The sequence below is a fragment of the Protomyctophum bolini genome, assembly GCF_963924005.1.
Source record: "Protomyctophum bolini genome assembly, chromosome: 7".
NCBI lineage: Eukaryota > Metazoa > Chordata > Actinopteri > Myctophiformes > Myctophidae > Protomyctophum > Protomyctophum bolini.
In genome coordinates, this window is record NC_137868.1 from 24,136,637 (window position 1) to 24,161,408 (window position 24,772).

The following is a 24,772-nucleotide window of genomic DNA, read 5'->3' on the forward strand; positions in this document are numbered from 1 at the left end:
TTCACATTTGTTCATGTTCAGAAAGAGAAAGACAGGGACTGTAACTTTTTTCACCCATAACATCATCCTGTAAAAAGTGTGTCAGTCTGTCACGTTGGCCACAAGACTTCCAAACTACAGTACAGTACACGTGTTCTCTTCCTGTGCCCCTGCCTCTCTCTATCAAACACTCTCTAGACTAGTAAACACTACCAGCCCGTTTGGTCTATTTTAGTCAAGAAACGTAAAAAAAAAAAAAGATAGTGTGTTTTTTATAATTTATGAAGTGAAGAACATCTTCTCTGCATGTAGGCCTACAATAACCATGGTTACCATGGTTACACATTTCAGTTTAACATTCCATAATTTCCCCTGACCCAATTTAGCTCGTTTCCTGTTAATCTTTAACAACATAATGTTGAATACTCTTTCAGAAGCTCATTTGCCGTTTGTTTTTACACTTGTGTGCTCTGCATTATTATTATTAATATTGTTTCTTGATGCATCTTGTCTTTCCGTTTGCCAGTGTGTTTTGTGTGTCTAAAGCTCTCATATAAACACGACTAGGCATACCGGTAATAGGCGATCAGTTTTTCTGTGTGTGCATGCGCACATGTTGGCACGTGATGCACGTGCACACCGTGCCGTGGTACCATTACACCACTGCAAATAAGGTAGACATGCCTTCAAGTGCATCTTTTGTGCTTGGCCGTACAGGGCTTGAAAACTTTGTAAAAAAGAAGCCAATGCAAAACTCTGCTCCAACTTAGCAGCAGTACATACTTTAATACACGCCACACACATAATGTACTGAAAATGTTTCCCTGAAGAAGACTAATATTTAATAGTTATTGATCAGCTCTCCAATAAAGCTGCCGGGAGCCTGGATGCAAAGACAAGTTCATCTATGGCCCTTTGTCGCCTTTTAGTCGCTCTGCACATGTTTTGCCTCAACGTTAAGCCACAAAACAGCAGCATGCAGCAAGTATAAGGAAAGTAAGTATTAAGCCACAACACTCATTTGAGCATTAAGAAAACTAATAATAAAACTAATAATAATCTGTTCTAATTAATCACAGCAACCCGTGAGCCCTTAACGGAGACGTCAATAGTGAGCTGGCATGTGAAGATAAGCTCCTGGCTGTCCAAACTGCTCTGTTGTCTGTGAAGTCAGCCCATCACAGGGAGACTGGTTAATCGTGAAAGGCCTTCCTGTCTTCCTAGCATCAACAACGTGCCAACCAAAACAGACTTCTCTGGCATATAATTAACACAGGAGGAAGAGGGCCAATTTTCCACAATAACCACTTTTAATCTATCCTGCTCAAGTAAGCCAGGCAATTAAGTTCTGTGACAAGGAAGTAAGATTAGTCAGCGAAGTGTCCTTTCCTTACAGAGGCCAGCTGCTTCAGGGATGTTGACATGCCCTGCTTTCTGCCAGGTCCCATTCAACTAACCATGACCCTCACCGGGACATTCACTGTTTGGGGAGAGACGCAAACAAGTTGTGACTGTCCTACATATCTGCAGAGGAGCTGCAGAGTTCAAAGACGGAATGGACCGCACGTGCCTCAAGTGAAGGGAGGTATCAAACTACTGATCTTCAAGTTACGCTCTTTTATGGACAAATTAACACAGATATGTCACGTCTTTTAGAGGTATGACTCCTGCCCTTATTGACCGTATGAGATGTGATCAACTCTTCACCCATGAATGCTGGGAGAGGTCTGGATAGTTAAGTGAAGGGCCAGACAGCTTAAACAACCTTTACGTTGTGAGATCACCATCTCACAATCTCCTCAAACCCTTTTCAAAAGGGACTAGCATGATACTTGTAGAAAGAAGTACAGTATAGCCCTAAAATACCTGTCTGGTCACAAAAAGAGCTAAGAAAACAAACATTTACACTTTTTACTGATGATATTACACAGTTTGATGATATATACTGCTCCTGAGTGACCTCACCCTCCTACTTTCAGTACACAGGCAACATGTAAACCATTTCAAAGTAACACACTTCAGCCATTGAGCATGCTTGATCATTAGAAATCTTCATCATATTGTCATTTGTCAATGTTTCAGCCTTTCGCCTTCGTCAGGATGTGACTAGAGCATCACAGACAAAGAGACAGAGAGATCGCTTTATTGATCCTGCAGGGACATTTTGGTCGCCCAGACAAACATCACAAACAAGGCAAAAGTCAAAATCATGCAGATGAGATGATATTAGTCCAATAAATACTGTGCATTGTGCATTTCTGTTCCTTTGTACTGTTTTTGACTGTCCTTCCTAAATTAGCATACTCTGCTGCGGTTTAAAACAAAATTCCCTCGCAGTTGTCAGATGAGAGCATTTTTCTGGAACCAACAAAAGCTTAAGCCGACAGCCATGTAGCTTTCAAACATCACATGCATATTTTCCCCTGACAGCACTTACAGTTCCATTGATTGACAGCTGCATCTCGGCTCAGAGCCAGACCCTGTCCTGAGGTTAAGACAATGGAGACAGTAAAGGCTGTCCATTGCATAACATGGATTTTCTGGGGCATTAAGAAAGGAGTTTAATTTGTCAGTCTAGTGTGCAGCAGACTGACTGCAGTGTCATGATGACATGAAAGGTTGAAAACATTTGATCTAGTTCTATAGTTGATAGCTTTATACACACAAAAACACAATAAAAAAGTTATAATTATATCCACACAGTACATATTATATACTCTGACATATACTGTACTATACACAGCACACAGACGCATGAAACACACATTTACCAGGTTGCATATATTTATGGTTGCTAGCACACACACACACACACACACACACACACACACACACAGAGGAACAATAGGAAACCCACACCCACACACAACGTTGTGTCAAGGCTGCTACTATGAAGTGGCGTGTTGATGCGATTACCCCCCCCCCCCCCTTAAATCCACCAAATAAAATCCCCAAAAAGAAACGAGATATGGAGTGAAAATGAGCAGAGAAACAAAAAGAAATAAAAAGCGAATGACAAAAACGAAAGCAACAGAAAGCTAGGCAAAGGCCAACAGAGAAAGTGAGAAAGGTAAAGATGCATGCTTGAGGGATGACATGGCACCAGACAACATAACCACAGGGTTCCGACTAGACTAGATTCATGGCCATATGGCAACAGATCCCCGTTCAAATCCCATGTCTGGAACACAGTAAAAAAAAAAAAATTAATTCACACATAGTGCCATAGTCTAAAACCACAAACTGCTGCAGGTCTATCTCCTCCTCCTGGCACAATGGACTGCAGGTCTATCTCTACCTCCTGGCACAATGGACTGCAGGTCTATCTCTACCTCCTGGCACAATGGACTGCAGGTCTATCTCCTCCTCCTGGTACAATGGACTGCAGGTCTATCTCCTCCTCCTGGCACAATGGACTGCAGGTCTATCTCCTCCTCCTGGCACAATGGACTGCAGGTCTATCTCCTCCTCCTGGCACAATGGACTGCAGGTCTATCTCCTCCTCCTGGCACAATGGGCTGCAGGTCTATCTCCTCCTCCTGGCACAATGGACTCCAGGTCTATCTCTACCTCCTGGCACAATGGACTGCAGGTCTATCTCTACCTCCTGGCACAATGGACTGCAGGTCTATCTCCTCCTCCTGGCACAATGGACTGCAGGTCTATCTCCTCCTCCTGGTACAATGGGCTGCAGGTCTATCTCCTCCTCCTGGCACAATGGGCTGCAGGTCTATCTCCTCCTCCTGGTACAATGGGCTGCAGGTCTATCTCCTCCTCCTGGCACAATGGACTGCAGGTCTATCTCCTCCTCCTGGCACAATGGACTGCAGGTCTATCTCCTCCTCCTGGCACAATGGGCTGCAGGTCTATCTCCTCCTCCTGGCACAATGGGCTGCAGGTCCATCTCCTCCTCCTGGCACAATGGACTGCAGGTCTATCTCTACGTCCTGGCACAATGGACTGCAGGTCTATCTCCTCCTCCTGGCACAATGGACTGCAGGTCTATCTCCTCCTCCTGGCACAATGGACTGCAGGTCTATCATCTCCTCCTCCTGGCACAATGGGGTGCAGGTCTATCTCCTCCTCCTGGCACAATGGGCTGCAGGTCTATCTCTACCCAAAATGCAGCACATTGCCATTTTCCATCCATCTTTAATGAGACAGGTTTGTGGGCTCCAGTCTCCTTTACTCAGAGCCAGAACAATCTCATACATCAACTGAAGTCACCCCCCCACACACATCTCTACTTGTTCTCTTTAGCCATCATAGTACACTCTCCCCCTCACTGCACTCAATTCTAGCCGTGCCAAAGATATTATAATAATCCCCACTGTCACCATTCCAGAGGATCATCGTCTAAAGGACTGAGATAAAGCCTCATTGCTTCTCCCTCTCCTTTTCCCTCCGTTAACCCCCCCCCCCCCCCCCCGTATGTGAATCGACAAAGCCCTGCATCTGTCTAATCTATGTAAAGCTGTAGTCATGGAGGACATAACTTAAACAACAGGCAGAACATGTATTTTTCTTTTTTTGGGGTATGCATTATGTTATCCATGTCTCTCTTCCCTCTTTCCTTCCCATCTGATTTTCAAAACCACTGTATTTGGATACCACTGTCCAACTTACAGAATGTTCAATCTCTCTTCCTTTCCCTTTTCACAAATGCAATAAGGTCGTCCTACAACAGCGTCCTCCTATCAATCTCTGTTCATGGTATTGCTGTGTAGGCAGGTTTAAATGGCCAAAGGCTGATAAAGAGACGGGAAAAGAAAACGGGAAAGAAAAGTGACGTTTGCATGACCCATTTTGACCTGAGATTCTATAAATGTCTTCTACATCCTGACAGTTTTCTGAAAAAGCTATGTTTCTATGTCAGTCGTTCTTGACGTTCACGCTATGAGCTTGTAGGTCTACTATTTTTCAATAGCTAAAGCATAACATAATGCTCACACCAAAAGGGGTTCCAGCCCAAAATGGGTTAACAGCACGTGACCTCACCTCATCTGCTGCAAACCTCGTCCATTGGAAGACGCCTGCAGCCAGCGGGTGGAACAGAAATCGATAGGTCACCACATTCGGCGCAACACTCGGGTGACTTGCAAAATCCCAGTTGATAGACACAGTCTGTGTGTGTGTGTGTGTGTGTGTGTGTGTGTGTGTGTGTGTGTGTGTGCATACAGTACTGTATAGAAAATGCAGAGGAGCCCGTAGCACATGATTTATTTAAATTGTTTCTTGTTAAATGGACCTCAGTCGCTGCAAGAGATGAGAGCCGTAATGGATAGGGGTGTAACGATATCGAAAAATCTAATTCTATTTCATCGTTTGACTTTGTATCGTATCGTTTTGAAATGCAAATAATCGATTGTATCAATACTAAGCACGTGTGCTTTGTATTTAACAATTTTATGTATTTGCCAGAGAATCACTGTGTCCCCACGTGTCCGCCCATTTCGACAAGTCATTTGTAGGGGAAGGAGGAGTGTTGACTTTGTCAACAACTCAACACTGGACAAATCAAGAAAAAGAAAATAAAGCAGTTAGCTCTTTATTCATTCAATACCATCGGGGCCTCCACTGTCTAAACTCTTTCTTGTTCAGACCCACACAACATAACACCTCTGTTATACTCATTTATACCACCTTCTGTCTACCACACCAGGGGACCGCTGGAGAGTTTGGATCATGACCGTTTGGATCATGAGGGGTTGAAAACTCTTGAGTGACTTTCGCCAAAACTAAATAATCAAGAGGCATGGAAAGTAGAAAGTAAAATGAAGATAATCTATATTTCATGATGTTACAAAGAACACTCCTGAATGTTTAAAACTGTTATAGGTTCAGATACCAGAAGAGCAGACTCAGCGGCACACAGAGAAAGATGTGCATTCAAAGTGGTTAGTGATTGAAATATGCAGTAGCACTATTAAGGAGCATGTGGGGACATACATTGGCTAAAGAGATCATTCCATGAGTGAAAGATCACAGGTTTCATTCCCACAATAGCCGATAACAGTGGTCATGTTGAACAATACTGAGCAATAGATTTGAGTATTATTAATTTTCCTTTATAGCATGTTCCTGGGGGATAAAGAGACTGTTCTATAACAACAGGACAACATGTTCCTGGGAGTTAGAGACACCATCGTCCTGTAACAGGAAGATATCAGCCCGGTTTGTTTTACAAACAACATTTTTGCATTTCATTCTTAAACTCCAAGGTTAAAGTAAGCGGTTTCCCTCCGCCCCTTCAACACTCCTTGCTTATCTCCAACAGTAAATAATGTGCACTTATCAGTACTACAGCATGGGTGAGAGCGTGCAAAGACTTTCCAATTCACTGATACTAAAAACTAACAAGTCGTAGTGTTGGTGTATAGTACAGAGTACTACAGACGAGTGACTGAGAACGGCAGAGCTATGCAGGGATGGAGGAGGAAAAAAGGAAGGGTAATTTGGAGGGTGGATTGAAAGCACACACTGTGCAATAATGGCGGCCATATTCTGAAATCAAAACAGTGTGTAAGGTACACACACACACACACACACACACACACAATGAGAAATAGTGAAGAACAGAATGAGTAGGCAAACAACAGATGCATCTCATATCATTGGGCACAGTCGTCAAGTCTATCTGATATAGCAGTTGATGGCCATGGTATAGTATAGTATGTGCTCATGCAAATCATATAATCAGTCGTGTTTCTGTGTCCAGGGCAGGCTACTACTCACATTTGGCCAACTAATGGCGCACACGCATGTGTGTGTCCAAAACATGGCAAATAAGCTGAGGAAGAACACAAATGTTTTTTGGGGTCCACCAGTGGGAAATGGAGAGACAGAAAAGACAGATACGAACGCCTTATTAATGGTGGGTTAAAAACAGATGTAGGAAAATTCAAATTCAAATCTCTAGTAAATGTATGACTCTTCATTCAAAACAACGGCTCAATTAATAACAGGACAAGAGAACATTACATGCCTCTCTCTCACATGCATCCTAAATTCAACCGGAAACCATTACAGAATTTTTGCCAAGAACGTGATGCCAATGAACCCTCACCATCATCTAATAAAACATTTATTTTAGCGCTCCCACAGTACAGAATGTTCTTACTCTGTCGAGATCAATCTCAGGGGTGTGCTGCATGTTCATAGCAGTACACAAGGTCTACTTGTAAAACAGTCTTGTCTTGGCCTAAGTATGTTATGGTACATACAGTATGGTACTGTACACTGTAGAGATGCTGCACACTTTCTATGTCGTAATAATTATGTGCCAATGGAAACAAAGTGTGCTGGCCAAAATAAATGTTACATGTGTTCTTCATTGATGTTGAAGTAATTTGTGCGCATTTGAATTAATAATAGGCTGAATCAGGACAGCTCTCTTTTTATGTGTGCATCAAGCACAGTTATGACATAATACTGTAGATAGGTAAATGCTGTTGGTGTAAAAACAAATGTATACAAAAATAAATAATGCCAGGCTCGTTATCGGCTGAATTCACCATGACATTTAAGTTCAAGATGCATATACCATGTGTATTGCTATGATAGAAGGTGGGTTGGATGGAAGTTCTTAGTATTAATACAATTAATCTTCTATAGGACTTTAATTGAAAACTATCCAACACAATAATAGTCTTATCCAGAACAACCTTAGCTGTGGTCATCATCAAATTCCTTGAAGTGAGAGCATCCAGTGTAAGATTCTCATTAGGAGCTTGGCTGCTACTGCAGTGCAGCGAGACATAGATCTGATAAAAAATGCCACTGCAGTCTAGCTAGCAGTGAGCGGACCAAGCAGAGAGAGACAAACTGAGAAAGGATTGATAAAAATCTACAAGGTCACTTTCCAAGAAACATCTTGGCCCTTACATTATCTATGAAACAGAGGTCTTTTCTAAGAAGCTTTTGAGAAACCCAATAAAGCTTAGTTAGATCAGTGTAGAAATACAGATTGAAGATAAAGCTGGCTTGTTGTTGAAAGGTTTCTCATTCAAAGTGTTCAAACAAGGGCACTTTCATAGGCTGGATTCTTGGGGACACGAAGGGTGAAATATTGGACCTTCTGGGAAGATTTAAATCCTGACCACCAGATAATCTTATACATAATTAGTACTCTGCTTCACCAGAAACATCTGCAGATTTACCCTGAATCACACTTTAATTCAAGCATGCTTGGAGTACAGCCCAAACTCTAAACTCCTAACACCTAATAGGCAACACTCCCATAACTCACAGTCACACACAAACTGCATACTATGATTCGATTTGCATTTCCTCTTGAGAAATATATCTGTCAGCAGGTGAGCTGAAAGGTAAGGAGGAACCAAAACAAAACTATACATCGCCTTCTCAGTTCCCATGGGGAAGCTTTGTGGGTTTGATGTCAGGGATGTTCAATGCACCAAAACCAAAGGGTAATTCCAGTAAAAGTGTAATAAGTTATGGCAACAGGGTTAACAACATAAACTGCATTTACAACATACCCATATTATGTTTATGATCACTTACTGTAGGTTTCCCAAACAGTGGGTCGGGAGTCGGGACCCATTTGTGGGTTGTGGACACATATTTATGGGTCTCTTTATTTTTGGTTGGGCGCGAAGCGACGCATTGTGAGCTTGTAGGTCTGCCATTTTCACTAGTTTGGGTCCCGTTTGGGAAAACGTCTAATTTCTCTTTTGGGTCATGGGCTAAAATGTTTGGGAACCACTGCTGTAGGTCATCCGATGTATAGGTGCAACAGCAAACATATCAATTGAATAGATTCAAAAACATTATTGATTCATGTATTCTAATTCTGGGCAGGTTATTAAATATAGGTGAAAAGTTTCAAAACATTAATAAAAAAAGAGACAGTAAAAAAATTGCCAATCTGTAAGCTTACAATGCGATGCATTGCAATAAGAAACAACTTTCATGAAAAATACTGTATTCATTCATAGCCATATGCTGTACTTCACAAAACCAGCACAGCTCTTAGAGCTGGATTAGCCCATGTATTTATTTATTTATTCAACTAATCAACTGAGTAAATTTGAATGTTCAAAGCTGCTAGCTTATGATTACCAGCAGAGGCATTTTGGAAGGGTGAAAAAGGATAATCAAACTGAAAAGTCAGTCAGTTCTGCATTCCTCAACAGCCAGTTTGCATTACGCAATAACAACAACTACCTCATTTACTCAATTTGAAAAAACAGACCACTTCAAATTATAATTAGATTCATTATGTTGCCAATGCGTACGTCCGAGCATAGACATGGTAACGCCCCGTCTGCCTCTGATTGGCCTACCGACACATGCTCTTGCCTGTCCTCCGAGATGCAAGGGTACTCCGTGGTGGGAAATAATACAAGTACAAGAGAATGGCAACACGCAACAGTAAAGTAATATTGTTTGTGCCGTTTGCTTTGATTGAATAAAGTGTTGATTATCGTGTATAAGTTAATTATAGTAAAATTATACTATTATACTAAAAAAGATCAAGGTATTAATCTAATTATAGTAAACTAATACTTTTATACAAAAAAAGATCAAAGGAAAAGGAAAAGAGACCTAAAAGTTACTGTCGCGCGTGCCAAGCTGTCATTCTCTAGTATTATATCGTACTTGTATTATTTATTTATTTCCCACCACGGAGTAACCTAGTACCTGGTAAGGCCGGCAGTGTCGGTAGGCCAATCAGAGGCAGGCGGGATGTTGCCATGTCAATGCTCGGACATAGAAAAGATATACGCGTTGCCAATACCATGCAATGGCATACTTACAGGAAAAAAGATGCAACAAATGGCACAAAGAAACCTTTTAAACGGTTTAACGTCAGTCCATCCCTGGGCTTCCTCTGTGAACATTTACAGCTGTGTGGCCTTATCTAGAAGCACAGGTGGCTGCTAATTCTACTAGATCAGACACCCGCAACACACACACACACACACACACACACACACACACACACACACACACACACACACACACACACACACACACACACACACACACACACACACACACACACACACACACACACACACACACACACACACACACACACACACACACACACACACACACACACACACACACACACACACACACACACACACACACACACACACACACACACACACAAATCATTAATCACGTCCTCTGCATATACTCAATCTCAAGTAGAAGGGATGCAACTAACTGATGTGATTTATGGCTGTGTTTATCTGACTTATTAGGCTGAGAGTGAGAGTGAAGGTCAAAGGTTAAACAAAGGAAAGTAAAAGTAATAATCTTATTGTACATCCTCCACTGATGTGTGGATGCTGTCAACAGAAACCTCTACTGAAGATGCAATGATTCTTCTCAGTATGGTTTAGCAGGCAATGACGAGACAGAAAAACAATTACAATTTACAAAATAATCAATTTAACGGTCTGACATTTTATCTCCATGATGTCCATCTCCTTGCTAATTTATCAATCACAGCTCCATATCAGCCACTCAACGTATACAGCCTTCCCTCCCTTCACCCATCCATCCCGTTTCCCATTCATCCCTCCCTCCCTGGTGTCCTGGTGTCTGACCTGTCTGGCTATCCTGCGGGCTTCCCAGTAAGGCTTGGACTCCTCTACAGCCTTGCCAATCTTCTTCACCAGCTCATCCAGCTTTACAGTGGCCTCCACCAGCACAGAGCGAAACTTCTGCCTTGCATCCTGATGACAGAGGGAGAGGACAAGAGAGAAACCAAGACATTTGGTTAGTCTTAGTCCGGATAAATGAAAGCATATAGGCTACATTTATAAACATCAAATGGTAACTTACAGTAAGTCCTTATATTTAAAGGGTTTTATGTATGATCATTTTGGGCCAATATTTAAAAATGTCATTTTTTTTGTCAACAATTGTCAATGTCAACAATTCCTATATCAATCCTAGGTACACAATCTGAGCAAGGCAAATGGCTTCTAAATCCAAACAGTTTCTGTATCAGTGGTCCTCAAAGTTTTCATGTCAAGGACCTCCAGAATGATATGTATTTGGCCGCAGACCCCTATATCAAAATATTCCAGGGACCCCCAGAAGCAAAGAATTGAGTTAAAAACGTTTGCTGTGAAAGAATATATATTCAAAGATTTGAACATATTTTCACAATTGTTCAAAGATATCAGATCTATAAGCTAGTAGCGCAGCACTCGGTGCCGTGCTATGAGCTTATAGCCTAGATCTGCTATTTTTTAATAGCTAAAATATAAAATTATGCTGAAGAAAAAGATGATCACTGATCAGCAAATCATGTATGAATAAACAAAAACAGGACGATTTTGTAACCTGGATGTTTCCAAACAACTTTCCAAACAATGTATCGCGAGAAAAACGTTTTTCTCACGCTTTCTCGATAACGCGAGTTTTTCTCGAGAGCGCAAGTTTTTCTCGCTTTCTCGAGAGCGCAAGTTTTTCTCGCGCTTTCGCGAGAGCGCACGTTTTTCTCGCGAGCGCAAGTTTTTCTCGCGAGCACGAGTTTTTCCGTGCTTTCTCGAGAGCGCGAGTTTTTCTTGCGCGACTTTTTCGAGAAAAACTTGCGCTCTCGAGAAAAACTTGCGTTATCGAGAAAGCGCGAGAAAAACTCGCGCTCTTGCGCGAGAAAAACTTGCGCTCTCGAGAAAGCGCGAAAAACTCACGGGAGAAAAACTTGCGCGACTTTTTCTTGCGTGAGAAAAACTTGCGCTCTTGAGAAAGCGCAAGAAAAACTCGCGCTCTCAAGAAAGCGCGAGAAAAACTTGCGTTATCGAGAAAGCGCGAGAAAAACTCGCGCTCTGGAGAAATCCCTGGACATGGTGTACAAGTACATCCCCTGGACATGGTGTACAAGTACATCCCCTGGACATGGTGTACAAGTACATCCCCTGGACATGACGCTCATAGACATAAAGGCATGTAGGCGCCTCCGTCGACTCTTGGGCATGTGTCTGTCAAGAGGAGGCTTGAATATTTATTTTTAAATTACCTATACTATACTTGAGTTCAGAAGAGTACTGTTCCTTTTAGACTGACACATGTGTAGCTCTTCTTTAATCAAATGTATGCGGTCAGAATAAGCCTAAAGACACCATTACTTAATGTTGGTGCCAAATGTTGTTGCATTTACTTAGCAGAGATGCGGAGGCTGCAGTGCGGACACTCTGTCCTCACACCTGGGGTCAAACAGTGATGCAATTCTTCTAATCAACTACTGTAGGGCTGCAACAGTTAATCGGGCTAATCGATTTCTCTTGACTATAAGTAAAACAAATAAACAATTTAATAAAATAAACGATTTTGTTATTTGTAAGTATTTCTTTCGTTTCCATTTTTGCTGGTAAAAGTTATGACAGTGCCATGCGTTATGAAAATAAGTTCATAAGCAAGGCGAAAGTACAGTACATATATTGTCGCTGTCCGGAAGAAACCAGCAACAAAATATTTCAGTCATCCAAGGGAGCTAGCTCTCTTGGCGCGGCTTGTTGCTTGCCTTGTCTACTGAGTTGGGGGCCGGGGTTCGACTCCAGCTCAGGGTGCTAAATGTTACAATACTAATCTATTCTACACTACACTATTATAGTAACAATAATGTAGATCATCCATTTTTTTCTTGTCTTTCCAGATTGGTAATCACCATAATTTATCTGTTCTCCGGAAATAGCTCATCTACAAGCTCACGGGCTGCAGATCGGCTATTTTCGGAGAAGAGATTTATTATGTGAAAATATAAAATAGCTGTGATACTTACTGGTTTAGACTAGTCATTGGTTAGACCAGTCATTAGTCCTACAACTACAACCTATCTCAAACCCTCACCCTAAACCTAACCTCCCACTGGGCAGCAAACCTAAACCTAACCTTAACCCATGTCTAACCAATGACTAGTCTAAACTAAGTATGCACCCCGTCTCCGTGTGGCAGAAAGGGGAACACTGGCATTTCCCATATGTGGTCTCAAACTGAATGCCCTTGCTAATGCTTTGAATTGTGCTATAAAATGTGCTTGCTTTGTACTGTGTATATAGTAATGTATTATCTTTCAGTATCTCTAAAATTAAAATATATGACATGCAGTCTGTGAAAGTGATCTTTTGTTATGCCCCCCTACACACACCAAACATTGGCAGTAGCATATGACTTACAAAATGTACAGCATATAGATGTACAGTATATGGCCTGCAAAGACACTGCAAGACTTTCACCCTAAGGTGGGTCTTACAAGGTGAGGTGACTGACCCACAGAAATGTAAGCCACCAGCCTTTATAGGCCAACAGCTTCCAAAGATCAGAGTTATATAACTGACTGAGCTTGGTGACACCAATAAGACACACTGGATTCCCAGGGTCAAAGTCTGTGTTGTATTGCTTGTACGTTAATGGCACATACGCAAACCTTGCAATTTGAAAGACGCTTTGGATGCGAGCGTCCACTAAACTTCTAAATTCAAGTACTGTATATGTATCACAATTGTTAACCAATACCACTGCCCCTAATAATGCAGTTACTCTGCCTTAATACTGTGGTGGTGTTCATTGTTATTGTTAGACAGAACATCCAAATTGTACTCTGCGACTGCAACGTACAAGACCATATCTGGCAAGACAAGCAGTTAATTACATCCCAACACATTTCTTCTTGGATAAAGTATAACTTTTGGATAAGTAGGACTTTGTCAGTCTGTTTTATCTGGTCATAAGGACAGTCCATGTGCAAGGTACAAACGTTATGCCCTTAACACAGACATGTTACGTGTGTGTGTGTGTGTGTGTGTGTGTGTGTGTGTGTGTGTGTCGTCCCATAAACTCACCTCCAGTTCTGTCTCACATCTGTTGATGTCATCTGTAGACTGGTTGAGTTTCTCCAGCTCTCCCTGGAACAAGGAGAGCCATGGAAAAGATTAACAGTAAGACTAAGGAGCAAGCCAAAAATGCATATTGATATACTAGTGGGGAAATGGCCAAAAGCTGGAATGAATTAGCTTATATAATGTTGAAATACTATAGCCTATGTTAGCCGCAATTTGCAACTCTAGATTTTTTTACAATTGGCTGAATCTAGAGTTGCAATAACCTCCATCGACTTCCTATGCATGGTTTTGGTTTTGCATTGGTTTGTGACCTCCTGGTCTTAAATTACGTTAAACTCACCAACATTGCAGCTGTAGTCCAAGCTTGAATTATCCTCTTTTGATCTGGTGTCGCTTGTTTATCATAAAAGTCCCCGTAAAAAAAGTTATGAGCTACTTTCTGTCCAAAATATTCCACAACTATTATTCCGAGCCGCCATCTTGGATTTTTTCAACGTGCCATAAAACAAGACGTGAGGGGGAGCGCTTGTTTAATAGTGTCCCTCCCTCCCTAGGGTGTCGGCCTCTTCTTTGGGTGTCTTACCTGCGCAGGTAAGATTCTATTAAACAAGCGCTCCCCCTCACGTCTTGTTTTATGGCACGTTGAAAAAATCCAAGATGGCGGCTCGGAATAATAGTTGTGGAATATTTTGGACAGAAAGTAGCTCATAACTTTTTTTACGGGGACTTTTATGATAAACAAGCGACACCAGATCGAAAGAGGATAATTCAAGCTTGGACTACAGCTGCAATGTTGGTGAGTTTAACGTAATTTAAGACCAGGAGGTCACAAACCAATGCAAAACCAAAACCATGCATAGGAAGTCGATGGAGGTTATTGCAACTCTAGATTCAGCCAATTGTAAAAAAATCTAGAGTTGCAAATTGCGGCTAAGCCTATGTATACCCCATATTCATATAGGATAACAATGATTTCAAATTAGTCCATTTCAACCATGGTGTAGCCATTTAAAACATGCAATAGTTATATTGAACATATATTAAATATTGAAAAGGTTTTAAACGTAAACATTATTATTTTCATAATGACATTAAAATAGGCACCAAAGGTTTAACGCAGTTAGAATAATCTAATTTGTTTCTTTGGCATTGGTTGTCACCAGCTCCATATTCCAACAAAACCAGGTCAAACCAATGGAGAATACTAACATGATGCATATGGATTCATCAATGCCACTAAACTGAAAGATTACTAGCCAAGTATAGCCATGGTTCACATGATGCTATTAAAGATTACAAGCCTGGTGGTCCATCCAGCCACAGCAGTCATCAATCTAAATGCCTTGCAAAAAGATACCTGATAGATTAACAATGATTATCAATGATTGCCATTATTTAGAGATCTATGAGAAATTAAGAGAACTGCTCAACAGATGTACCCCAATAATGCACAGCAGTTTTACTTTTGCTTTTGCACTCGATTGAGAGAAATTCTAAAATTGAATTTCATCAGACTGGCTGAGACAGCACTAGCTACAGCACAGCATGCCAATAAATAAACCATAAGATCATTTTTTTACCTGAATTCTAGGGTCCACCTCTTCTTCTTCGTATTCAGGTTCTTCATCCGATCTGTTTTCCTTTAAATTATCCATTTCGCAGCGAGAGTGAACAAAGACAATCTGACGTTTATATGGCGAGACCAACTGACAGCGTATTTAACGCTCTGAAAACGTTCGATAACTTCGATTATTCCTCAAATTCTGGAGGCGCCTTAGTTGATTGATATGCTGTTGCTGTTGTCGTCTACACTATAACTTGTTTTATTTTAATGCTTATATTGGGCATATAAGAGATAAAGAGAAGCATCTTGAGGAATATATCCACAGACTGAGCCAGCAGCGTCCTTCCGCTGTGTCCTCCAGAGCAAGTGAGACTGATGATGATGAATGTGGTTGCGTGCTGCGCGCTGTGGAACGCCCCCTCCTATGTCAGGAGCCAATTAACCTCGCGTCACCAGGCGGCCGATGCATGACGATGGTAGGCTACCACCGACTTGGCAAAATCAATGAATGAGGCATTTAGTGAGCCAAAAATAGCAGATCGAAACACTTCACAAAGGCACAGATTGTGAGCCACTTGCAGATGATCTATTTCGAGATATACCAACATGCCCAAAATAGGGACACCAGGTTAGTGGTCTGTCTGAGGCTGGTATAATCTAAAAGCAATTAAGACAAAGCCAGACAAGTCAAAGCTGCTGTAAAATTCACACATCTTAGGTAACCAAGCAGGCAAGCATTAATCCTCAACATGTAGCTCTGATCCATAGCTCTAATGCAGTTGCCACGGCATTAGAGCTATGGATCAGAGCTACTCAACATGTAGGATGGAGGGCGTGTCCCAGGACGACCTAGCAGAGAGAGATGTCATTAGTACCTCAGTGTGTGTGTGTGTGTGTGTGTGTGTGTGTGTGTGTGTGTGTGTGTGTGTGTGTGTGTGTGTGTGCGCGCGTGCGTGCGTGCGTGCGTGCGTGCATGTGTGTGTGAGTGCACACACTCCCAGGGCTCACCAGAGGAGAAAGTATATGGAGATGCTAGATAGAGGCACTGGGTGGGTGACCATCTGGCAGACAGCATAACCCAGACATTTTGTGTGATTACCTCAAGGACACAGGGTGGCAGACTGGGCCAGACAGAACATGTTGACACTCAGCACTAACAAGATACGACAAGTGGAGGAAGGGATAACCGTTCAGGAAAACCTGAATGACTTCCCCATGCTCTCTCTGTCGGCTGCAGCCCCTCAGGGAGGACATAAGCTGTAGTTCACCTCAACATTCCTCTGTTTCCAGATAATGATGGTCATGAGGGTGGAATATTAAAATGTATTACTGTCCATCATCTATACCGTATATTTTGAAGTACTTTCTATTCTAGCCAACTTAGAGACCATGATGTAACAACTGAAGGATATCCAGGGTCCAGTCAGCATGTTCTGACTTATCCAGTCAGTGTTGGTGGAGGTGATTTGTCTGAATAACAGGATATGTCAAAACCCCTCCTAAGAGGAAGAACTGGGACTGTGTGCTACCTTGAACCCCGGACACAACCCTGGCTTACTGACCTCTGTGTGTGTGTGTGTGTGTGTGTGTGTGTGTGTGTGTGTGTGTGTGTGTGTGTACACACTTGTTTACTGTCAATGTGTGATATTTACCAGTAGTGATTTATAGTCAAGGACAGCTGTCTTTACAAAGCACATGACATAGTAATGTGTGGAAGATCGACTGGGGGTTGGAACATTATCACGACTTCACTCAAGAAGTAGGCTGAAGAATGTTTTCTGTTTTGTTTTCCTTAGAAAACAAGCAGATCAAGTGGGGTCACTCCAGATAGGTCAGGAAAAATACTGCCATAAGGAGAGACGGCGAGATCTGGTACATACTTTATGCTAGAAATGTAGTTCAAAGTTCAACATGTTCAGCTCTTTGCAGTTATTTATTTATGCTTGTATTTTTATTTTTTAACTTTTTTTAAATTCTTTATAATGAGAGTTGATAGAAGAAAGGTACCATTTTTCACAGTTCACTTCTTTGTGCTCTTATTACTCCGTCATACTTTCACTTAGAAACTCCATTCAAACTTTAAAATGTTCATCTATCTTTGAATTTGAATTGGTGAAAAAGTTGTTTTGAAAAAGTTTATACCTTTTAAAATATTTAACTTTATTTATAATTGTTTCCTCCCATAGACATGTATGGGATTTTATCTCTAAATCAACCTCACTTTTGCAGCCTCATTACTCTGGCATACTTTGTCGTAGAAACAACAACAATTTAAACTTTAGCAAGCTCACACAACTTTGGACTTTTTCGTGGTTCAAACCGTATTTTAATACGTTACATGTTTGTTCCGAAATCGCAGTTCAATCACAAGCCGTTTGGCCTAATTAGTTCCCGCTTAGAGTGCGGGGCCTTGTAGACTAGAGGGTGGAAACTGAAATTCTTTCCTTGAAAATTTACCAAACTAATTGTCGTCCTGGGCCAAAATATTCACTTTTTTAAACGCATGTTCTTTGGTCATTTTGTAGCCACGCATGTCCTCTTTCACACAATTTGACCACCAAAGCACAGATACAGTAGCTTACAATTAGGCTATGTTTATTGTACATTCAGGATGTTCCATTTATTAATGAAGAATTAATATCTCAAGACAGATTCAGAGCTACGCAGCTGATTCAAAAGGGAAGAAAATCCTCTTTTTTGCTGCTGGGTTCACAGGCCTACTTAAGTTGCATATAATACCTGCACACACAGTTGTGCCTGTGGAGGCTCCCCCTGGAGTGAGCCTGTGTGAGGTCATATGAAGTTATGAGCAGAAGGATCCAGTCACGGAAAGAGGAAAGAGTGTATGGATTTGCTGGCAGCATTAAAGAGGCAGATTATGGCAGAAATAAGCTTGTCTTGATTTATTTACTTACTTTACAAACCAGTAGGCTATAACAGTTATATTTGGTATTAAAGCTGTATCATGCAATACTGAAGAAATATCACCATAACACTGCCCTCTAGTGTTTAGGAAGGGTGTGCACAGGTTACAATTACAGAATATTTTGATTCTCTAGTCTAATTTATGTGTAGTTTAAAGTTATAATTGCGTGGATCTCTTCAATATTAAACACTAGTACGAACCACATTGCCTTGAAAATGAAATTAATAAACACCATATCATATGTACATTGTTAATTAGGAATCATAGCAAATACACATTAATACATGCAAAACAACAAGGTCTTCCAAAAACAATTCATATACCTAATGTAATGACTCTGATGTAACTTTGTGACTCCCCACAAAGTTTCTTGAAATACCTGTGTGTGTGTGTGTGTGTGTGTGTGTGTGTGTGTGTGTGTGTGTGTGTGTGTGTGTGTGTGTGTGTGTGTGTGTGTGTGTGTGTGTGTGTGCGTGTGCATGCCTGTCTTTCCATACACAGCAGCGTATGATACAACTATGAGCTGAACCCAATGGATCACATGAGCTCTTTCTCACATAGCCAGTGAAGTGAAGTTCCACAAGGAGCATTATGCCAGCTGGCCATCATAGGCTGGATTTGATTAGAGTACACACAGTCCTGATAGCTGGAGCCCCCACTGGCTGGCTGTTGGTCTGCCCAAAACCTAGAATACAAAACATTGTTGCTGGCATCGTTGCTGGCATTCTCTTATGTGAATATTATGTGTTTTTGGTCAATTAACCTGGCCTACTTCATACTACAGCATCACACTAAAGCATCTAAAGAAGCAGAAGCTTGAAATGCGGCACGAAGCCACTTGTAGATCTGCTACTTTTTCTGTTTTGAATTTGAGTCATGAAATGTTTTGGAGATATGAGGTTTCCAACTGACAGAGTATATGGTATATGACATATATGATCATTCTAAAATAAATTGTACATTTTAGATATTTGATGGATGTGGTTAATATCCACACAGCAAAATACTTTGTTCTCAGTTAATTCTCACCCTGTGTTCAGTGGGGTTTCATCCACCCATGTCCAGCTTCCCATCCTGTCCCTGATAGACAGACCCATCCACACGTCAACAGGGATATCTGAGCTATCGTGGAGCACTACCTGTTGGCCATGAAGTATAACAGGATTACAGGATATTGATATTCATGCGAACTAAATACATTTCTAATTCATCACACGGTTTGTCATAGATAATGACCATAGTGCTATACCAGGGACCTGGATTTCATTCCTGCTTAAGTCTTTCAAAGAATGTATGCAGAATGAAATATCCTTATTTAATTACCCTAAACCTAAACTTTAGTTGCTAAATAGATTTTAAGTGTGACAAGTGTGTTGCACTGCTAGTAGACATTCTTTGGACATTCTCTCTCTCACACACACACACACACACACACACACACACACACACACACACACACACACACACACACACACACACACACACACACACACACACACACACACACACACACACACACACACACACACACACACACACACACACACACACACACACACACACACACACACACACACACACACACACACACACACACACACACACACACCTGTTCCTCTCTGTTGTTTATCACCACTAGGTGAGCTCCTCTCTTCAAGCAGTCCAGCCTGGCCCCCTCCCAGCTGTTGAGCTCTGAGGAGACCAGGTAACAGCTGGACAGGCGTAAGCTCCACCCTGCTGGACACACGTGATGTTGTTGCTCTGGTCCTAAACACAATGACACAGGATGGAAGGATGGATAACACGTTGGGATGATGCTATTGTAATATCTAAGAATTATAAAGCCTAATTTATACAGATTTTCAATAAGTGCAAAAATCTGTCCTTGCCAGCAACACCATCCTATAAATTAAGCCATTATAGAGAATAGAGAATTGCTTGTTGAAAGTGTATGCCTTCTACTATTGGTCATCTCATATTCACAAATGAACCTTCCAGTTGCAAATTACTCAATAAATGTATCAAACTATTGCTAAGGCGTTCAACTGAATTAACATTTTTTTATTGTTTGCAAGGTATCATCTCCATCACTCACCCCGTAGAGCCTGGGGCCGGGTGGAATGTGTCAGTCTCTCATTCTCAAGTGTCTTTATACGATTCATCGATATACTGACATCGTTCCGCAACCGATCTCTCTCTCTGGTCAAAGCATTGAAGCGCTCGACCAACTGGTTCTTATCTGCAGCTGCTGTGAGGTTCCGGCTACATTCATCATAGCGGGTCTCTATCCGTTCATAACTAGCCTGAAACTGGTTCCTCTGATCTGCACCTGCAGTCAAGTTCCTGCTACAGTCATCATACCTGGTCTGCAACCTGTCATAACCAGCCTGTAAACGCTTCTTCTGCTTCCTTAGATAGTTCAGTTGGTTTCTCTCTTCTTGAGCCAGGTCTGTGGTGTCATCAGTTGGCATCACAATGTTGTGTGATAACTGGTGGTCATACTCTCCACAAGAATCTGCAGGCAATTGAGATATGAAAGTTCCTCATTTCTATTCAGTGTCAAGTGTACTGTAGTTAAACTTAAATCTTGATCTTGCATTACTCTATTACTCTGCCTTGTTTTTCTCCTGCATTTAAATGAAAAGTGAGCTCAAACCACTGAGCATGAGCTCTACTGTATGTGCCAAAGTCATTATTGTCAGGCCAACTATCACACAAAACCTTTTGCAAAAGAAAATATTTGTGTTAACTATTGTTATTAAATTTTTCAAACGGAAATGGCATTCCCAGCATGTCCTGGAGATGATTGGGGGTATCAGAAGTGCATTATCATCATCATGTGCTATTCATTAATACTCACAGTAAAACACCCGAAAAGAAATGTTGAGAGTGGCTTGAAGGATGCACAGTAAGCCAAAGCTGATGGCAACCACTCTGTAGACTTTTGACTCTACAGACACACACACACACACACACACACACACACACACACACACACACACACACACACACACACACACACACACACACACACACACACACACAACCACGAAGAAGAAACAGTTTTTTTAGCATGTAAGAATGCAAGACATTTGATTTTAACATTTGTCTAATATAATTGCTGTCTCACAAATTACAAATCGTTAAAGTATTGGATCTGCAGTCTGCAGACATTCTGCGTTGAATTAGTCAATATCACAAATGTGTAATTTTATAGACCTGTACCATAGTAAACATTGTGTCCATTAATGAGCAGTTTTACCTGTATCATATCTCTTTTTCACTCTCTCCCCCTTTCTCTCATCTTCTAAATCCTGAGTATTGACATAATCTGCCATCTCTATGTCCCCCATGACAGCACAGTGGATCCAAATGTGAAACAGCACACTTGGTTCACGTTTTAACACTGGCACTGGTCATTCATTTCACCAGATGTCTGCGTTTGGAAATCACCCACAAAAAAGGAAGAAGTATTACAAATAATATACTTCCCACGTGCGTGGTTCTTGTTGGGTTACAATTAAAATACCCATTTCCCAACAACTTAATGTTCTATGTCTCCCCCCCTCTTTCTCTCTCTCTCTCTCATTTCTATGCAATACAATCAATGTCAGTACAGCTTAAAGGGACACACCATTTAGAACACTTTCCTGGGGGTGTAATAAGATGTATGTAATTTATATATTTTAGATTTTAGCACTTCATTCCTGGACCACATGTTTGCACCCCTCACCAACCTTAATCTTGTTGTCTTAACAAAAAAAAGGGCAAAGTGTCCCTTTAACACAAGTGTGTACCAAAGTAATTTAAAACGCATAGACCCATAATCTGAACATAATCATACAATGGAACATTACTTCACAGGTCAACATCCACCACCAACACACACAACCACATGTACAGAATGAGTCCTCTTCTCCCCCTCACTTGCCTGCTTCATCTTCTGAGCACATTCCGTTTCTATTTTGTTGCAGAAAAATAAGCATGCGATTGCCAGGTGTGATTGTACCTTAGCTTGACTCTGCCACATTCTGTTCTAGTGTCTCCATAACAGCCCTTTCATTAACTTGTGTGTGAGTGATTGAGGATGATTTGGCTTGCTGGATCCAAAGTACTGTTGGTGGTGACACTCTTACAATTTGCATCAGCATTCGATGACCCAGGTACAGTAACAGTAGGTTCTATTCACCATGGTACAGATATATCACACAATGCTTGTTTAAACACAGTTTGGAGTATTCTTTCTCTGTACACAAATAGTTAATGCAGTAGGGGTGTATTTCTCTATGTTCATCTAACTCATATTTCGGCACCACTTTAACCCTGTGCTTTTTGAATTGTGTAGGTTGTATGCAAATACTTTTTTGGTAACACTTCACAATGGTAAAGAATCACTATAGTGTATTCATCTGTAAATTAAGCTATAGTAACATTATTGTAAATACAAATTAATACTTTAAGGTGTACTGTACACACACAGAAAGTTTACCATGAAATGTAAGCACTGAAATGTTCTGCATTCAGTACTATTCCATAGTTGAATACAGAATGTGGTCATTGCAAAGTCAAGTATTACAGTCATTGAAATTACATAAATTTGTACCTAAATTAAAGTGTTCTCTAATCCCAATTTAATTGACAATTTATTGATATAATTGACTGAGTGATTATTTTAAATCATAGGCTACAGCCTCATTGTTTTTTTGTGTTCCTCATACTACAGAGGGCATGACAGGTTATAGGCAGAGTACATCATATAGTAACAATACAAACTGCCATTCCCTCGTGGGTATTTTCTATTGGTGACGTTTCGAGCAGAGACTCTTCCTCAGACCTTACTGATTTACAGATTTTATTTAATGTTATAATTTTGATCCAGAAGCCAGCCTAACAGGACAGGATGTGTGTGCCCTCTGTCACTTTGTGACACGTTTTTCATAGACAAAATACATCAACATGAGCAGTACTGCGAGACATTATGTTTAGTTTGTGCTTTTTATTTTGATGATTCCAGGTGAGATGTCGTTTTGTTTTTTGTATACTTGTACGTCTTAAAATGTTCTGATGAATTGAAAATTGTGGACGCTGTTGTAAACAAGTATAATGCTTTATCATGGTGTCGTCCACAGTAACAGTTTTTGCATTGAGTTGTACTTTCGTTTGAAATGTACCCGTTCTGCATACTGTTAAATACTTCAATCAATCATCTTTTAAGAAAAGTATAGGTTTGTATTTAATTGTTTCTACAAATTTGAAATGCACACAATGTACAACTTTAGTTTTTTGCCTGTTCTCTATAGGTAATTTAAATCTCACATACCCAAGGCGGCAAATCACTCAGGATGCGGGCACATCGGCTACACTTACCTGTCAGGCATGGTACAACTTCAAGCTATGCAGCCTCATTGAGGTGGCATGGTATCAACTTCCCAGTACCAAGTTGACCAATGTCAGCAGGTACATTACCACTGTTAATGAGACAGTGAGAGAGGGTGACATCAGACGACGACAGGTGATGACAGAGTTTGTACGGCTGACCCTGAAAGATAAAGGGAAATTTCAGTGCAATGCTGAATGTGAGAATGGCGAAACAGCAAAGGGGCAAATTGTCAGGATCGATGTGGAATAAGGTACCTTATGTGGTTCAGGTTTTATTATATTTTTGTGTTAACTTCTCCTTTGTAAAGTTGTTTTTGTTACATTGACATCCTCATTGTTCGTTCCTGTGATCCTGTTTAGTGTCTCTTTCTTGGTTGTCACATTCATACCGGTATCTTTTTTATTCCATCAATTTCAGGTCCATTGTGGTTGCACAAATTCTTAGTAATTTGACCAAATTAATTTAATTAAATTTACTGATCATAGTTACTAATACTTGTATCATTTACTACATATCTTTTGGTTAATTGACTAGCTACATTTATCAGCACAAGTATATTCTCTTCTCTTACCGGTCAAGGTCAAAACCGTCCGACAGCTGGAGTTCCTGTCTGAAAGCTTTGACAGGTACCCAGAAAGCTTCTCTTCTCTTCTAGATCAGTTTGAGCTAGGCCTGGGATTTAGCGATCAGTGGCTTAAAATAATTGAATACAGGAACTCCTTGTCATCATGAAGAGAACATCTGCTACTATGAATCACTGGACAAAATACTGTACAACTCATCAGTCCATTTAGTTATCCCAAGGTCTTGCTGTCAAATAGTGAGAAACTTGGAAAAATACTGATAATCCCTGTAAAATCAAATATTTACTTGTTTCTTATTTATTTATTACAAACTATTCAATACCAAGCAGCTCCTATGAGTAAGTGGTTATAAGAGATAACATTACATATTATTTTGGATCAGAATTGTCATTGTTGCAACATTTTTTACAGACTTAGGTTGTGCATGTTCCTCTCCATGTGTTTCTTGTTGCAGTGGGCCATGCTGTAACCCTCGCTTCACGACAGGAAACCACATATGTTGTGCTCACAGTT

At 40.9% G+C, this 24,772-nt stretch overlaps 2 protein-coding genes across 4 annotated transcripts in view; both read right to left on the reverse strand.

Annotated features, from left to right (window-relative positions):
• Positions 1-15,712, reverse strand: part of sh3bp5b (SH3-domain binding protein 5b (BTK-associated)) — a 30,253-nt gene extending 14,541 nt beyond the window's left edge. Inside the window, exons 1-3 of one of the 2 annotated variants that reach the window (XM_080767496.1) lie at positions 15,386-15,712; positions 13,806-13,868; positions 10,563-10,691 (exon numbers count right to left, since the gene is read on the reverse strand). In XM_080767496.1, coding sequence (XP_080623622.1) covers positions 10,563-10,691; positions 13,806-13,868; positions 15,386-15,460 — 267 coding nt within the window. In that variant the 5' untranslated portion in view covers positions 15,461-15,712. Of the gene's footprint in view, positions 1-10,562; positions 10,692-13,805; positions 13,869-15,385 lie in introns of those variants that run through there. The other variant, XM_080767497.1, reaches the window with a different exon arrangement.
• A 2,592-nt stretch (positions 15,713-18,304) lies between these two features.
• On the reverse strand, positions 18,305-24,024 carry LOC308319268 (asialoglycoprotein receptor 1-like). Of its 2 annotated transcripts, none has more exons than XM_080769249.1 (6): positions 23,663-24,024; positions 21,156-21,245; positions 20,391-20,810; positions 19,905-20,062; positions 19,325-19,434; positions 18,305-18,980 (listed from the first exon to the last, which is right to left on the reverse strand). In XM_080769249.1, exons 3-6 carry the CDS (start codon positions 20,764-20,766, stop codon positions 18,833-18,835), a joined length of 792 nt encoding a protein of 263 aa, XP_080625375.1. In that variant the 5' UTR covers positions 20,767-20,810; positions 21,156-21,245; positions 23,663-24,024; the 3' UTR covers positions 18,305-18,832. The 2 variants fall into 2 exon arrangements, with proteins under 2 accessions (XP_080625375.1, XP_080625374.1); XM_080769248.1 differs by lacking the exon at positions 23,663-24,024 and adding an exon at positions 21,558-21,828.
• Positions 24,025-24,772: the final 748 nt, after the last annotated feature.